The sequence below is a fragment of the Oncorhynchus clarkii genome, chromosome 3, assembly GCF_045791955.1.
Source record: "Oncorhynchus clarkii lewisi isolate Uvic-CL-2024 chromosome 3, UVic_Ocla_1.0, whole genome shotgun sequence".
In the NCBI taxonomy this organism is placed as follows: Eukaryota; Metazoa; Chordata; class Actinopteri; order Salmoniformes; family Salmonidae; genus Oncorhynchus; species Oncorhynchus clarkii.
Genome location: NC_092149.1, coordinates 87,491,402 through 87,509,387, shown reverse-complemented (window position 1 = coordinate 87,509,387; position 17,986 = coordinate 87,491,402). Strand labels below are relative to the sequence as shown.

Here is a 17,986-nt window from a genome sequence, read left to right as displayed (position 1 = left end):
TATTAGAAAGCAAATTACGGACTCCTCTCTAAATCTGCGTATTCCTCCAAAGCTCAGTTGTCCTGAGTCTGCACAACTCTGCCAGGACCTAGGATCAAGAGAGACGCTCAAGTGTTTTAGTACTATATCTCTTCACACATTGATGAAAATAATCATGGCCTCTAAACCTTCAAGCTGCATACTGGACCCTATTCCAACTAAACTACTGAAAGAGCTGCTTCCTGTGCTTGGCCCTCGTATGTTGAACATAATAAAACGGCTCTCTATCCACCGGATGTGTACCAAACTCACTAAAAGTGGCAGTAATAAAGCCTCTCTTGAAAAAGCCAATCCTTGACCCAGAAAATGTTTTAAAAAAAACTAAAATCTCGTTCTCCTCAATTAATAGAAAAAAAAGAAAAAAAAGCTCCCAGAAAACAAACGACGAAACAAAGAAACACTTCCCAAGAAACAAAGACTTCCCCCGCGCTAGAATCCTGTGTTTCAGACATAAGGAAGTGGATTCTTCTTTTAAACTCGGACAAAACAGAGATGCTTGTTCTAGGTCCCAAGAAACAAAGAGATCCCCCTTGCTAGAAGAATGTGTTTCAGACATAATATATTTTACCTCTTGAGGATGTCATTCGAAAACATTATGTTAACTTTCATTGCTATGCGGATGACAAACAGCTGTACATTTCAATGAAACATGGTGAAGCCCCAAAAATTGCCCGCGCTAGAATCCTGTGTTTCAGACATAAGGAAGTGGATTCTTCTTTTAAACTCGGACAAAACAGAGATGCTTGTTCTAGGTCCCAAGAAACAAAGAGATCTTCTGTTGAATCTGACAATTCATCTTAATGGTTGTACAGTGGTCTCAAATAAAACTGTGAAGGACCTCGGCGTTCCTCTGGACCCTGATCTCTCTTTTGACGAACATATCAAGACTGTTTCAAGGACAGCTTTTTTCCATCTACGTAACATTGCAAAAATCAGAAACTTTCTGTACAAAAATTATGCAGAAAAATGAATCCATGCTTTTGTCACTTCTAGGTTAGACTACTGCAATGCTCTACGTTCCGGCTACCCGGATAAAGCAATAAATAAACTTTAGTTAGTGCTAAATACGGCTGCTAGAATCCTGACTAGAACCCAACAATGTGATCATGTTACTCCAGTGCTAGCCTCCCTACACTGGCTTCCTGTTAAGGCAAGGGCTGATTTCAAGGTTTTACTGCTAACCTACAAAGCATTACATGGGCTTGCTCCTACCTATCTCTCTGATTTGGTCCTGCCGTACATACCTACACGTACGCTACGGTCACAAGACGCAGGCCTCCTAATTGTCCCTAGAATTTCTAAGCAAACAGCTGGAGGCAGGGCTTTCTCCTATAGAGCTCCATTTTTATGGAATGGTCTGCCTACCCATGTGAGAGACGCAGACTCGGTCTCAACCTTTAAGTCTTTAATGAAGACTCATCTCTTCAGTGGGTCATATGATTGAGAGTAGTCTGGCCCAGGAGTTTGAAGGTGAACGGAAAGGCACTGGAGCAACGAACCGCCCTTGCTGTCTCTGCCTGGCCGGTTCCCTCTCTCCACTGGGATTCTCTGACTGGCTTGGGTCAGTCTGTTATATCTGGTGTAATTCTCCTGTCTTATCTGGTGTCCTGAAATGAATTTAAGTTTGCTCCCTCTAATTCTCTCTCCCTCCTTCTCCCTCCCCTCTCTGAGGACCTGAGCCCTAGGACCATGCCTCAGGACTACCTGGCATGATGAATCCTTGCTGTCCCCAGTCCACCTGGCCGTGCTGCTGCTCCAGTTTCATCTGTTCTCAACTGTTCTGCCTGCGGCTATGGAACTCTGACCTGTTCACCGGACGTGCTACCTGTCTCAGACCTGCTGTTTTAAACTCTCCCTCTTTCTCTCTACCACATCTGCTGTGTCGACCTCTGAATGCTTGGCTATGAAAAGCCAGTGAAATCATTGTGTTTATAGCTCCAACAGTGCAGTAATATCTAACAAGTAAATATATAACACAACAATACACACAAATCTAAAGTAATGGAATGGAATTAAGAATATATAAATATATGGACGAGCAATGTCAGAGCGACATGGCACTTTGTGACACCGGCTGATGTAAAAAGGGCTTTATAAATACATTTGATTGATTGATTGATTGATTGATTGAAAGCGGTATGCAGAAAGCATGAGAGATGAGACAGAAAGAGGGAGGAGACAGAAAGAGAGATGGGAGACAGAAAGAGAGAGGAGAGACAGAGACAGAGAGGAGAGACAGAGAGAGAGAGAGAGAGAGAGAGAGAGAGAGGGCAGGGGGGGAAGAGAAAGAGAGAGGAGACAGAAAGAGAGAGGAGACAGAGAGAGACAGAAAGAGAGAGGAGAGACAGAAAGAGAGAGGAGAGAGACAGAGAGAGAGACAGAAAGAGAGAGGAGAGAGACAGAGAGAGGAGACCGAAAGAGAGAGGAGAGACAGAGAGTCCATGGTGGGTGAAGGTGGCTATTCATCTTGACATTATCCTGACACCTCCCAGAAGAAACAGGACAAAGACAGGAAGCAGAATTCAGGGCTTCCTGTTCCTGTCCTCAAGGCCATATCGAGAAAAGAGAAGAGGATCTACCTCTCCCTCTCCGACCCAACACTGACAGACCCACAGGACCACAAGACAGAGAGGCAGTGGAAGAAGAGAGGGAACTGCATTACCAAGACTGAGACGCTGAAACACTCACATCAAGCCTAGACTATTCTATTATATCATTATATTGTCTATGTAAGTTGTTGCTGTCCTTAGCCTCCTTTTTCTAGGAAAATAAAAACGGAAAAAAGAAAAGCCTAGACAACACCAGTGACGAGGGGAGAAAAGCTGACATGTTGTTGTCTAGGTGACGAGGGGAGAAAAGCTGACATGTTGTTGTCTAGGTGACGAGGGGAGAAAAGCTGACATGTTGTCTAGGTGACGAGGGGAGAAAAGCTGACATGTTGTCTAGGTGACGAGGGGAGAAAAGCTGACATGTTGTTGTCTAGGTGACGAGGGGAGAAAAGCTGACATGCTGTTGTCTAGGTGACGAGGGGAGAAAAGCTGACATGTTGTTGTCTAGGTGACGAGGGGAGAAAAGCTGACATGTTGTTGTCTAGGTGACGAGGGGAGAAAAGCTGACATGTTGTTGTCTAGGTGACGCGGGGAGAAAAGCTGACATGTTGTTGTCTAGGTGACGAGGGGAGAAAAGCTGACATGTTGTTGTCTAGGTGACGAGGGGAGAAAAGCTGACATGTTGTTGTCTAGGTGACGAGGGGAGAAAAGCTGACATGTTGTTGTCTAGGTGACGCGGGGAGAAAAGCTGACATGTTGTTGTCTAGGTGACGAGGGGAGAAAAGCTGACATGTTGTTGTCTAGGTGACGAGGGGAGAAAAGCTGACATGTTGTTGTCTAGGTGACGAGGGGAGAAAAGCTGACATGTTGTTGTCTAGGTGACGAGGGGAGAAAAGCTGACATGTTGTTGTCTAGGTGACGAGGGGAGAAAAGCTGACATGTTGTTGTCTAGGTGACGAGGGGAGAAAAGCTGACATGCTGTTGTCTAGGTGACGAGGGGAGAAAAGCTGACATGTTGTTGTCTAGGTGACGAGGGGAGAAAAGCTGACATGTTGTTGTCTAGGTGACGAGGGGAGAAAAGCTGACATGTTGTTGTCTAGGTGACGTGGGGAGAAAAGCTGACATGTTGTTGTCTAGGTGACGAGGGGAGAAAAGGTGACATGTTGTTGTCTAGGTGACGAGGGGAGAAAAGCTGACATGTTGTTGTCTAGGTGACGAGGGGAGAAAAGCTGACATGTTGTTGTCTAGGTGACGAGGGGAGAAAAGCTGACATGTTGTTGTCTAGGTGACGAGGGGAGAAAAGCTGACATGTTGTTGTCTAGGTGACGAGGGGAGAAAAGCTGACATGTTGTTGTCTAGGTGACGAGGGGAGAAAAGCTGACATGTTGTTGTCTAGGTGACGAGGGGAGAAAAGCTGACATGCTGTTGTCTAGGTGACGAGGGGAGAAAAGCTGACATGTTGTTGTCTAGGTGACGAGGGGAGAAAAGCTGACATGTTGTTGTCTAGGTGACGAGGGGAGAAAAGCTGACATGTTGTTGTCTAGGTGAAGAGGGGAGAAAAGCTGACATGTTGTTGTCTAGGTGACGAGGGGAGAAAAGCTGACATGTTGTTGTCTAGGTGACGAGGGGAGAAAAGCTGACATGCTGTTGTCTAGGTGACGAGGGGAGAAAAGCTGACATGTTGTTGTCTAGGTGACGAGGGGAGAAAAGCTGACATGTTGTTGTCTAGGTGACGAGGGGAGAAAAGCTGACATGTTGTTGTCTAGGTGACGTGGGGAGAAAAGCTGACATGTTGTTGTCTAGGTGACGAGGGGAGAAAAGGTGACATGTTGTTGTCTAGGTGACGAGGGGAGAAAAGCTGACATGTTGTTGTCTAGGTGACGAGGGGAGAAAAGCTGACATGTTGTTGTCTAGGTGACGAGGGGAGAAAAGCTGACATGTTGTTGTCTAGGTGACGAGGGGAGAAAAGCTGACATGTTGTTGTCTAGGTGACGAGGGGAGAAAAGCTGACATGTTGTTGTCTAGGTGACGAGGGGAGAAAAGCTGACATGCTGTTGTCTAGGTGACGAGGGGAGAAAAGCTGACATGTTGTTGTCTAGGTGACGAGGGGAGAAAAGCTGACATGTTGTTGTCTAGGTGACGAGGGGAGAAAAGCTGACATGTTGTTGTCTAGGTGAAGAGGGGAGAAAAGCTGACATGTTGTTGTCTAGGTGAAGAGGGGAGAAAAGCTGACATGTTGTTGTCTAGGTGACGAGGGGAGAAAAGCTGACATGTTGTTGTCTAGGTGACGAGGGGAGAAAAGCTGACATGTTGTTGTCTAGGTGACGAGGGGAGAAAAGCTGACATGCTGTTGTCTAGGTGACGAGGGGAGAAAAGCTGACATGTTGTTGTCTAGGTGAAGAGGGGAGAAAAGCTGACATGTTGTTGTCTAGGTGACGAGGGGAGAAAAGCTGACATGTTGTTGTCTAGGTGAAGTTGGGAGAAAGGCTGACATGTTGTTGTCTAGGTGACGTGGGGAGAAAAGCTGACATGTTGTCTAGGTGACGTGGGGAGAAAAGCTGACATGTTGTCCAGGTGACGTGGGGAGAAAAGCTGACATGTTGTTGTCTAGGTGACGAGGGGAGAAAAGCTGACATGTTGTTGTCTAGGTGACGAGGGGAGAAAAGCTGACATGTTGTCTAGGTGACGAGGGTTGAAAAGCTGACATGTTGTCTAGGTGACGAGGGGAGAAAAGCTGACATGTTGTTGTCTAGGTGACGAGGGGAGAAAACCTGACATGTTGTTGTCTAGGTGACGCGGGGAGAAAAGCTGACATGTTGTTGTCTAGGTGACGAGGGGAGAAAAGCTGACATGTTGTTGTCTAGGTGACGAGGGGAGAAAAGCTGACATGTTGTTGTCTAGGTGACGAGGGGAGAAAAGCTGACATGTTGTTGTCTAGGTGACGAGGGGAGAAAAGCTGACATGTTGTTGTCTAGGTGACGAGGGGAGAAAAGCTGACATGTTGTTGTCTAGGTGACGAGGGGAGAAAAGCTGACATGCTGTTGTCTAGGTGACGAGGGGAGAAAAGCTGACATGTTGTTGTCTAGGTGACGAGGGGAGAAAAGCTGACATGTTGTTGTCTAGGTGACGAGGGGAGAAAAGCTGACATGTTGTTGTCTAGGTGACGAGGGGAGAAAAGCTGACATGTTGTTGTCTAGGTGACGAGGGGAGAAAAGCTGACATGTTGTTGTCTAGGTGACGTTGGGAGAAAGGCTGACATGTTGTTGTCTAGGTGACGTGGGGAGAAAAGCTGACATGTTGTCTAGGTGACGTGGGGAGAAAAGCTGACATGTTGTCTAGGTGACGTGGGGAGAAAAGCTGACATGTTGTCCAGGTGACGTGGGGAGAAAAGCTGACATGTTGTTGTCTAGGTGACGAGGGGAGAAAAGCTGACATGTTGTTGTCTAGGTGACGAGGGGAGAAAAGCTGACGTGTTGTCTAGGTGACGTGGAGAGAAATGCTGACATATTGTTGTCTAGGTGACGAGGGGAGGAAAGCTGACATCTTGTTGTCTAGGTGACATGGGGAGAAAAGCTGACACGTTGTCTAGGTGACGAGGGGAGAAAAGCTGACATGTTATTGTCTAGGTGACGTGGGGAGAAAAGCTGACATGTTGTTGTCTAGGTGACGCGGGGAGAAAAGCTGACATGTTGTTGTCTAGGTGACGAGGGGAGAAAAGCTGACATGTTGTTGTCTAGGTGACGTGGGGAGAAAAGCTGACATGTTGTTGTCTAGGTGACGAGGGGAGAAAAGCTGACATGTTGTTGTCTAGGTGACGAGGGGAGAAAAGCTGACATGTTGTTGTCTAGGTGACGAGGGGAGAAAAGCTGACATGTTGTTGTCTAGGTGACAAGGGGAGAAAAGCTGACATGCTGTTGTCTACGTGACGAGGGGAGAAAAGCTGACATGTTGTTGTCTAGGTGACGAGGGGAGAAAAGCTGACATGTTGTTGTCTAGGTGACGAGGGGAGAAAAGCTGACATGTTGTTGTCTAGGTGACGAGGGGAGAAAAGCTGACATGTTGTTGTCTAGGTGACGAGGGGAGAAAAGCTGACATGTTGTTGTCTAGGTGACGAGGGGAGAAAAGCTGACATGTTGTTGTCTAGGTGACGAGGGGAGAAAAGCTGACATGTTGTTGTCTAGGTGACGTTGGGAGAAAGGCTGACATGTTGTTGTCTAGGTGACGTGGGGAGAAAAGCTGACATGTTGTCTAGGTGACGTGGGGAGAAAAGCTGACATGTTGTCCAGGTGACGTGGGGAGAAAAGCTGACATGTTGTTGTCTAGGTGACGAGGGGAGAAAAGCTGACATGTTGTTGTCTAGGTGACGAGGGGAGAAAAGCTGACGTGTTGTCTAGGTGACGTGGAGAGAAATGCTGACATATTGTTGTCTAGGTGACGAGGGGAGGAAAGCTGACATCTTGTTGTCTAGGTGACATGGGGAGAAAAGCTGACACGTTGTCTAGGTGACGAGGGGAGAAAAGCTGACATGTTGTTGTCTAGGTGACGTGGGGAGAAAAGCTGACATGTTGTTGTCTAGGTGACGCGGGGAGAAAAGCTGACATGTTGTTGTCTAGGTGACGAGGGGAGAAAAGCTGACATGTTGTTGTCTAGGTGACGAGGGGAGAAAAGCTGACATGTTGTTGTCTAGGTGACGAGGGGAGAAAAGCTGACATGCTGTTGTCTAGGTGACGAGGGGAGAAAAGCTGACATGTTGTTGTCTAGGTGACGAGGGGAGAAAAGCTGACATGTTGTTGTCTAGGTGACGAGGGGAGAAAAGCTGACATGTTGTTGTCTAGGTGACGAGGGGAGAAAAGCTGACATGTTGTTGTCTAGGTGACGAGGGGAGAAAAGCTGACATGTTGTTGTCTAGGTGACGTTGGGAGAAAGGCTGACATGTTGTTGTCTAGGTGACGTGGGGAGAAAAGCTGACATGTTGTCTAGGTGAAGTGGGGAGAAAAGCCGACATGTTGTCCAGGTGACGTGGGGAGAAAAGCTGACATGTTGTTGTCTAGGTGACGAGGGGAGAAAAGCTGACATGTTGTTGTCTAGGTGACGAGGGGAGAAAAGCTGACGTGTTGTCTAGGTGACGTGGAGAGAAATGCTGACATATTGTTGTCTAGGTGACGAGGGGAGGAAAGCTGACATCTTGTTGTCTAGGTGACATGGGGAGAAAAGCTGACACGTTGTCTAGGTGACGAGGGGAGAAAAGCTGACATGTTGTTGTCTAGGTGACGTGGGGAGAAAAGCTGACACGTTGTCTAGGTGACGTGGAGAGAAATGCTGACATATTGTTGTCTAGGTGACGAGGGGAGGAAAGCTGACATCTTGTTGTCTAGGTGACATGGGGAGAAAAGCTGACACGTTGTCTAGGTGACGAGGGGAGAAAAGCTGACATGTTGTTGTCTAGGTGACGTGGGGAGAAAAGCTGACATGTTGTTGTCTAGGTGACGTGGGGATAAAAGCTGACATGTTGTTGTCTAGGTGACGTGGGGAGAAAAGCTGACATGTTGTCTAGGTGACGTGGGGAGAAAAGCTGACACGTTGTCTAGGTGACGAGGGGAGAAAAGCTGACACGTTGTCTAGGTGACGTGGGGAGAAAAGCTGACGTTGTCTAGGTGACGAGGGGAGAAAAGCTGACATGTTGTCTAGGTGACATGGAGAGAAAAGCTGACATGTTGTTGTCTAGGTGACGTGGAGAGAAAAGCTGACATGTTGTCTAGGTGACGAGGGGAGAAAAGCTGACATGTTGTTGTCTAGGTGACGTGGAGAGAAAAGCTGACATGTTGTCTAGGTGACGAGGGGAGAAAAGCTGACATGTTGTCTAGGTGACGAGGGGAGAAAAGCTGACATGTTGTCTAGGTGACATGGAGAGAAAAGCTGACGTGTTGTTGTCTAGGTGACGTGGAGAGAAAAGCTGACATGTTGTCTAGGTGACGAGGGGAGAAAAGCTGACACGTTGTTGTCTAGGTGACGAGGGGAGAAAAGCGGACATGTTGTTGTCTAGGTGACAATGGGAGAAAGGCTGACATGTTGTCTAGGTGACGAGGGGAGAAAAGCTGACATGTTGTCTAGGTGACGAGGGGAGAAAAGCTGACATGTTGTTGTCTAGGTGACGTGGAGAGAAAAGCTGACATGTTGTCTAGGTGACGAGGGGAGAAAAGCTGACATGTTGTCTAGGTGACGTGGGGAGAAAAGCTGACATGTTGTCTAGGTGACGTGGGGAGAAAAGCTGACATGTTGTTGTGGGACGCAGCTGTTAACAGAAACACACCACTAAGTGGATGACAAACACACCACTAAGTGGATGACAAACACACCACTAAGTGGATGACCAACACACCACTAAGTGGATGACAAACACACCACTAAGTGGATGACAAACACACCACTAAGTGGATGACAAACACACTACTAAGTGGATGACAAACACACCACTAAGTGGATGACCAACACAAACACACCACTAAGTGGATGACAAACACACCACTAAGTGGATGACCAACACACCACTAAGTGGATGACCAACACAAACACACCACTAAGTGGATGACAAACACACCACTAAGTGGATGACCAACACACCACTAAGTGGATGACCAACACAAACACACCACTAAGTGGATGACAAACACACCACTAAGTGGATGACAAACACACCACTAAGTGGATGACCAACACAAACACACCACTAAGTGGATGACCAACACAAACACACCACTAAGTGGATGACAAACACACCACTAAGTGGATGACCAACACACCACTAAGTGGATGACCAACACAAACACACCACTAAGTGGATGACAAACACACCACTAAGTGGATGACCAACACACCACTAAGTGGATGACCAACACAAACACACCACTAAGTGGATGACAAACACACCACTAAGTGGATGACAAACACACCACTAAGTGGATGACCAACACACCACTAAGTGGATGACCAACACAAACACACCACTAAGTGGATGACAAACACACCACTAAGTGGATGACAAACACACCACTAAGTGGATGACCAACACAAACACACCACTAAGTGGATGACCAACACAAACACACCACTAAGTGGATGACAAACACACCACTAAGTGGATGACCAACACACCACTAAGTGGATGACCAACACAAACACACCACTAAGTGGATGACCAACACACCACTAAGTGGATGACCAACACAAACACACCACTAAGTGGATGACAAACACAACACTAAGTGGATGACAAACACACCACTAAGTGGATGACAAACACACCACTAAGTGGATGACCAACACACACACACCACTAAGTGGATAACAAACCCACCACTAAGTGGATGACAAACACACTACTAAGTGGATGACAAACACACCACTAAGTGGATGACAAACACACCACTAAGTAGATGACAAACACACTACTAAGTGGATGACAAACACACCACTAAGTGGATGACCAACACAAACACACCACTAAGTGGATGACAAACACACCACTAAGTGGATGACCAACACACCACTAAGTGGATGACCAACACAAACACACCACTAAGTGGATGACCAACACACCACTAAGTGGATGACCAACACAAACACACCACTAAGTGGATGACAAACACACCACTAAGTGGATGACAAACACACCACTAAGTGGATGACCAACACAAACACACCACTAAGTGGATGACCAACACAAACACACCACTAAGTGGATGACCAACACAAACACACCACTAAGTGGATGACCAACACAAACACACCACTAAGTGGATGACAAACACACCACTAAGTGGATGACCAACACAAACACACCACTAAGTGGATGACAAACACACCACTAAGTGGATGACCAACACAAACACACCACTAAGTGGATGACAAACACACCACTAAGTGGATGACCAACACACCACTAAGTGGATGACAAACACACCACTAAGTGGATGACAAACACACCACTAAGTGGATGACAAACACAAACACACCACTAAGTGGATAACAAACACACCACTAAGTGGATGACCAACACAAACACACCACTAAGTGGATGACCAACACAAACACACCACTAAGTGGATGACCAACACAAACACACCACTAAGTGGATGATGCATAGCCCTCCTGTAGCTAACTGATCTGCTAATTGTTCTCCACAAACAGGCTGACACTCAGATGCATTTATGCAGTGAGTGAGGTGTGTGTGTGTGTGTGTGTGTCTGTGTGTGTGTGCGTGCGTGTGCGTGCGTGTGTGTGCATGTGTGTGTGCGTGCGCGTGTGTCTGTGTGTGCGTGCGTGTGTGTGCGTGCGCGTGTGTGTGCGTGCGTGCGTGTGTGCGTGCGTGTGTGTGCGTGTGTGTGCTTGCGTGCGTGTGCGTGCGTGCATGCGTGTGTGCGTGCGTGTGTGCGTGTGTGTGTGCGTGCGTGTGTATGCATGTGTGTGTGCGCGTGTGTGTGTGTGCGTGTGTGTGCATGTGTGTGTGCGCGTGTGTGTGTGTGCGCGCGTGCGTGCGTGCGTGCGTGCGTGTGTCTGTGTGTGCGTGTGCGTGCGCGTGTGTCTGTGTGTGCGTGCGTGCGCGTGTGCTTGCGTGCGTGCGTGCGTGTGTGTGCGCGTGCGTGCTTGCGTGTGTGCTTGCGTGCGTGCGTGCGTGTGTGCGTGTGTGCGCGTGTGTGCGTGTGGTCCAGCAGAAGATCAACAGAAGAACAGAACCACAGAGAGAAATGGTTGATGAGAAAATGAAATAGTTTTATTAATAAATGAATTGGATGGATTTAATTGATTGACGTTGGAAGTTGTAGCAGAGCAGGATGACTTCAGAGGTACAGATAGTTTGGTTGATTAGTAGAACATCTGAGGAGGAAGAGGAGGAGGAAGAGGAGGAGGAAGAGGAGGATGCAGACGTTGTAGTTGTCAAGGTATATAGACAGAGAACCCCCTATCTAAGGAGGAGTACTGACTAGACAGAGGACCCTCTATCTAAGGAGGAGACCTGACTAGACAGATTACCCTTTATCTAAGGAGGAGTACTGACTAGACAGAGAACCCCCTATCTAAGGAGGAGTACTGACTAGACAGAGAATCCTCTATCTAAGGAGGAGACCTGACTAGACAGATGACCCTTTATCTAAGGAGGAGTACTGACTAGACATAGAACCCCCTATCTAAGGAGGAGTACTGACTAGACAGAGAACCCCCTATCTAAGGAGGAGTACTGACTAGACAGAGAACCCCCTATCTAAGGAGGAGTACTGACTAGACAGAGGACCCCCTATCTAAGGAGGAGTACTGACTAGACAGAGGACCCCCTATCTAAGGAGGAGTACTGACTAGACAGAGAACCCCCTATCTAAGGAGGAGTACTGACTAGACAGAGAACCCTCTATCTAAGGAGGATAACTGACTAGACAGAGGACCCCTATCTAAGGAGGAGTACTGACTAGACAGAGAACCCTCTATCTAAGGAGGATAACTGACTAGACAGAGAACCCCCTATCTAAGGAGGAGTACTGACTAGACAGATAATCCTCTATCTAAGGAGGAGACCTGACTAGACAGATGACCCTTTATCTAAGGAGGAGTACTGACTAGACAGAGAACCCCCTATCTAAGGAGGAGTACTGACTAGACAGAGAACCCCCTATCTAAGGAGGAGTACTGACTAGACAGAGAACCCCCTATCTAAGGAGGAGTACTGACTAGACAGAGAACCCCCTATCTAAGGAGGAGTACTGACTAGACAGAGAACCCCCTATCTAAGGAGGAGTACTGACTAGACAGAGGACCCCCTATCTAAGGAGGAGTACTGACTAGACAGAGGACCCCCTATCTAAGGAGGAGTACTGACTAGACAGAGAACCCTCTATCTAAGGAGGAGTACTGACTAGACAGAGAACCCCCTATCTAAGGAGGAGTACTGACTAGACAGAGAACCCTCTATCTAAGGAGGATAACTGACTAGACAGAGGACCCCTATCTAAGGAGGAGTACTGACTAGACAGAGAACCCCCTATCTAAGGAGGATAACTGACTAGACAGAGGACCCCCTATCTAAGGAGGAGTACTGACTAGACAGAGAACCCTCTATCTAAGGAGGAGAACTGACTAGAGAGAGGACCCCCGATCTAAAGAGGAGTACTGACTAGACAGAAAAACCCCTATCTAAGGAGGAGTACTGACTAGACAGAGAACCCCCTAAGGAGGAGTACTGACTAGACAGAGAACCCCCTAAGGAGGAGAACTGACTAGGCAGAGGACCCCCTATCTAAGGAGGAGTACTGACTAGACAGAGAATTAGAGTATTAGAGAAGACTCTTACCAGTTCTCTGGGCAGGAAAACATCTTCCTGTCTGGCCACAAGCAGAGCAACACTGTCTCCCTGTCTGGTGCTCCTCAACATGGATACCAACTCCTCCTGGCTGCGCCTGCTGATGTCCACACCATTCACCTTGGAACACAGAGGATCCCAGATCAAGAGTTATTTAGCTACATTGGAAATGTCCACCTAAATCACCAGCGGTCTATTAAGAACAGGTTGAACAACCAGTCCATCATTTACACTTTCCCCTCAAAACACAAAGGAAGTCTACAGAAAAGAGGCACAAAGAAGTGTCCTAACCAGGTATCCACATATCCAATATCATGGGATATCAAGTCTAAATGTGTGTCCTAACCAGGTATCCACATATCCAATATCATGGGATATCAAGTCTAAATGTGTGTCCTAACCAGGTATCCACATATCCAATATCATGGGATATCAAGTTTAAATGGAAACTTTATTGTTCCAATGTAAACTTTATTGTTCCAATGTAAACGTTATTGTTCCAGATGGGAATTGATTTTGGAAAAACAGGATGGACTCAGTTTGAGTTGATATCAGTTTTGTGGTGTGATATGATAACGTCATGTCGGTCTGATTTTGTGATTGGATAATGCTTAAAACCCCACCACTAAACTCATCTGATTGGCTGTGTGGACTGTCCCTCACCAACTGATTGGCTGTCTGAGCTGTCACTCACCTCCAGGATCCGATCACCTGACTGCAGGCGTCCATCTTTGACGGCGGCCCCGCGCGGCAGGATGTTCTTGACCAGGATAGGACCAGGACCGTGGACAGACGAGTCCCTGGTCACCACTGTGAAGCCCAGACCCTCGGGACCTGGAGACAGAGACACACACAACAAGGGACTTAATCAGAAACTAAGTACAGCATTAAAATCTGTAAGATAATAAAAATAGAAAACAAATAATAACTGAGGGTAACGTGGTACACCGACAAAATACTATATTACTACTACATTACTACACCACAATACTATATTACACCACCAAAATAATATATTACTACTACATTACTACACCATAATACTATATTACTACTACATTACTACACAACAATACTATATTACACCACCAAAATACTATATTACTGCTACATTACTACACCATAATACTATATTACTACTACATTACTACACAACAATACTATATTACACCACCAAAATACTATATTACTGCTACATTACTACACTAAAATACTATATTACTGCTACATTACTACACCATAATACACCATTAATACACCATAATACTATATTACTACTACATTACTACACAACAATACTATATTACACCACCAAAATACTCCATTACTGCTACATTACTACACCATAATACTATATTACTGCTACATTACTACACCATAATACACCAGTACTACACCATAATACTATATTACTACTACATTACTACACAACAATACTATATTACACCACCAAAATACTATATTACTACTACATTACTACACAACAATACTATATTACACCACCAAAATAATATATTACTACTACATTACTACACCATAATACTATATTACTAATACATTACTACACAACAATACTATATTACACCACCAAAATAATATATTACTACTACATTACTACACCATAATACTATATTACTACTACATTACTACACAACAATACTATATTACACCACCCAAATACTATATTACTGCTACATTACTACACTAAAATACTATATTACTACTACATTACTACACCACACTACTATATTACTACTCCATTACTACACCATAATACTATATTACTACACCATAATACTATATTACTACACCATAATATTATATTACTACACCATAATACTATATTACTACACCATAATACTATATTACTACACCATAATACTATATTACTACACCATAATACTATATTACTACACCATAATACTCCATTAATACACAATAGTACTCCATTACTACTACATTACTACACAATACTACTCCATTACTACTACATTACTACACAATACTACTCCATTATTGCACCATCATACCCCGTTACTACACCATAATACTACATTGTTGCACCATGATACTCCATTACTACACCATGATACTCCACTACTGCACCATGATACTCCATTACTACACCATGATACTCCATTACTACACCATGATACTCCACTACTACACCATGATACTCCATTGCACCATGATACTCCACTACTACACCATGATACTCCATTGCACCATAATACTCCACTACTACACCATGATACTCCATTACTACACCATAATACTCCACTACTACACCATAATACTCCATTACTACACCATGATACTCCATTACTACACCATGATACTCCACTACTACACCATGATACTCCATTGCACCATAATACTCCACTACTACACCATGATACTCCATTACTACACCATAATACTCCATTACTACACCATAATACTCCATTACTACACCATGATACTCCACTACTACACCATAATACTCCATTACTACACCATGATACTCCACTACTACACCATGATACTCCATTGCACCATAATACTCCACTACTACACCATGATACTCCATTACTACACCATGATACTCCACTACTACACCATGATACTCCATTGCACCATAATACTCCACTACTACACCATAATACTCCATTACTACACCATGATACTCCATTACTACACCATAATACTCCATTACTACACCATGATACTATATTACTACACCATAATACTCCATTACTACACCATGATACTCCATTACTACACCATGATACTCCACTACTACACCATGATACTCCATTGCACCATAATACTCCACTACTACACCATGATACTCCATTACTACACCATAATACTCCATTACTACACCATAATACTCCATTACTACACCATGATACTCCACTACTACACCATAATACTCCATTACTACACCATGATACTCCATTACTACACCATGATACTCCACTACTACACCATGATACTCCATTGCACCATAATACTCCACTACTACACCATGATACTCCACTACTACACCATGATACTCCACTACTACACCATAATACTCCACTACTACACCATAATACTCCATTACTACACCATGATACTCCATTACTACACCATAATACTCCACTACTACACCATAATACTCCATTACTACACCATGATACTCCATTACTACACCATGATACTCCATTACTACATCATAATACTCCACTACTACACCATAATACTCCATTACTACACAATGATACTCCATTACTACACCATGATACTCCACTACTACACCATGATACTCCATTGCACCATAATACTCCACTACTACACCATGATACTCCATTACTACACCATAATACTCCATTACTACACCATAATACTCCATTACTACACCATGATACTCCACTACTACACCATAATACTCCATTACTACACCATGATACTCCACTACTACACCATGATACTCCATTGCACCATAATACTCCACTACTACACCATGATACTCCATTACTACACCATGATACTCCACTACTACACCATGATACTCCATTGCACCATAATACTCCACTACTACACCATAATACTCCATTACTACACCATGATACTCCATTACTACACCATAATACTCCATTACTACACCATGATACTATATTACTACACCATAATACTCCATTACTACACCATGATACTCCATTACTACACCATGATACTATATTACTACACCATAATACTCCATTACTACACCATGATACTATATTACTACACCATGATACTCCATTACTACACCATGATACTATATTACTACACCATAATACTCCATTACTACACCATGATACTCCATTACTACACCATGATACTCCATTACTACACCATGATACTCCATTACTACACCATGATACTCCACTACTACACCATGATACTCCATTGCACCATGATACTCCACTACTACACCATGATACTCCATTGCACCATAATACTCCACTACTACACCATAATACTCCATTACTACACCATGATACTCCATTACTACACCATGATACTCCACTACTACACCATGATACTCCATTGCACCATAATACTCCAATACTACACCATGATACTCCATTACTACACCATAATACTCCATTACTACACCATAATACTCCATTACTACACCATGATACTCCACTACTACACCATAATACTCCATTACTACACCATGATACTCCACTACTACACCATGATACCCCATTACTACACCATTATACTCCATTACTACACCATGATACTCCACTACTACACCATAATACTCCATTACTACACCATGATACTCCACTACTACACCATAATACTCCATTACTACACCATGATACTCCACTACTACACCATGATACCCCATTACTACACCATTATACTCCATTACTACACCATGATGAGACAGGATAAAAAAGGATAGAATAGAAGATCAACTTTATTGGGTTAATGCTCTATTGGAGAAGGATAACACTAAAGTTGAATTCAGAATTGGGGCGAGGGTCAGGTTAACCTAACACTAAAGTTGAATTCAGAATTGGGGCGAGGATCAGGTTAACCTAACCCTAAAGTTGAATTCAGAATTAGGGCGAGGGTCAGGTTAACCTAACCCTAAGGTTGAATTCAGAATTGGGGCGAGGGTCAGGTTAACCTAACCCTAAGGTTGAATTCAGAATTGGGGCGAGGGTCAGGTTAACCTAACCCTAAAGTTGAATTCAGAATTAGGGCGAGGGTCAGGTTAACCTAACCCTAAAGTTGAATTCAGAATTGGGGCGAGGGTCAGGTTAACCTAACCCTAAGGTTGAATTCAGAATTGGGGCGAGGGTCAGGTTAACCTAACCCTAAAGTTGAATTCAGAATTAGGGCGAGGATCAGGTTAACGTAACGCTAAGGTTGAATTCAGAATTAGGGCGAGGATCAGGTTAACCTAACCCTAAGGTTGAATTTAGAATTAGGGCGAGGATCAGGTTAACCTAACCCTAAGGTTGAATTCAGAATTAGGGCGAGGACCAGGTTTGCTGAATTCCTCTCGGATGTGGTCTCTTCA

General features: G+C 44.7%; 1 protein-coding gene across 1 annotated transcript in view; it reads right to left on the bottom strand.

The window, feature by feature from the left end:
• The window catches only part of LOC139386317 (partitioning defective 3 homolog B-like), a 193,207-nt gene that overhangs the window by 45,535 nt on the left and 129,686 nt on the right, over positions 1-17,986 (bottom strand). Inside the window, exons 9-10 of the mRNA XM_071131843.1 lie at positions 13,631-13,770; positions 12,928-13,056 (exon numbers count right to left, since the gene is read on the bottom strand). Of these exons, the coding sequence (XP_070987944.1) occupies positions 12,928-13,056; positions 13,631-13,770 (269 nt within the window). The remainder of the gene's footprint in view (positions 1-12,927; positions 13,057-13,630; positions 13,771-17,986) is intronic.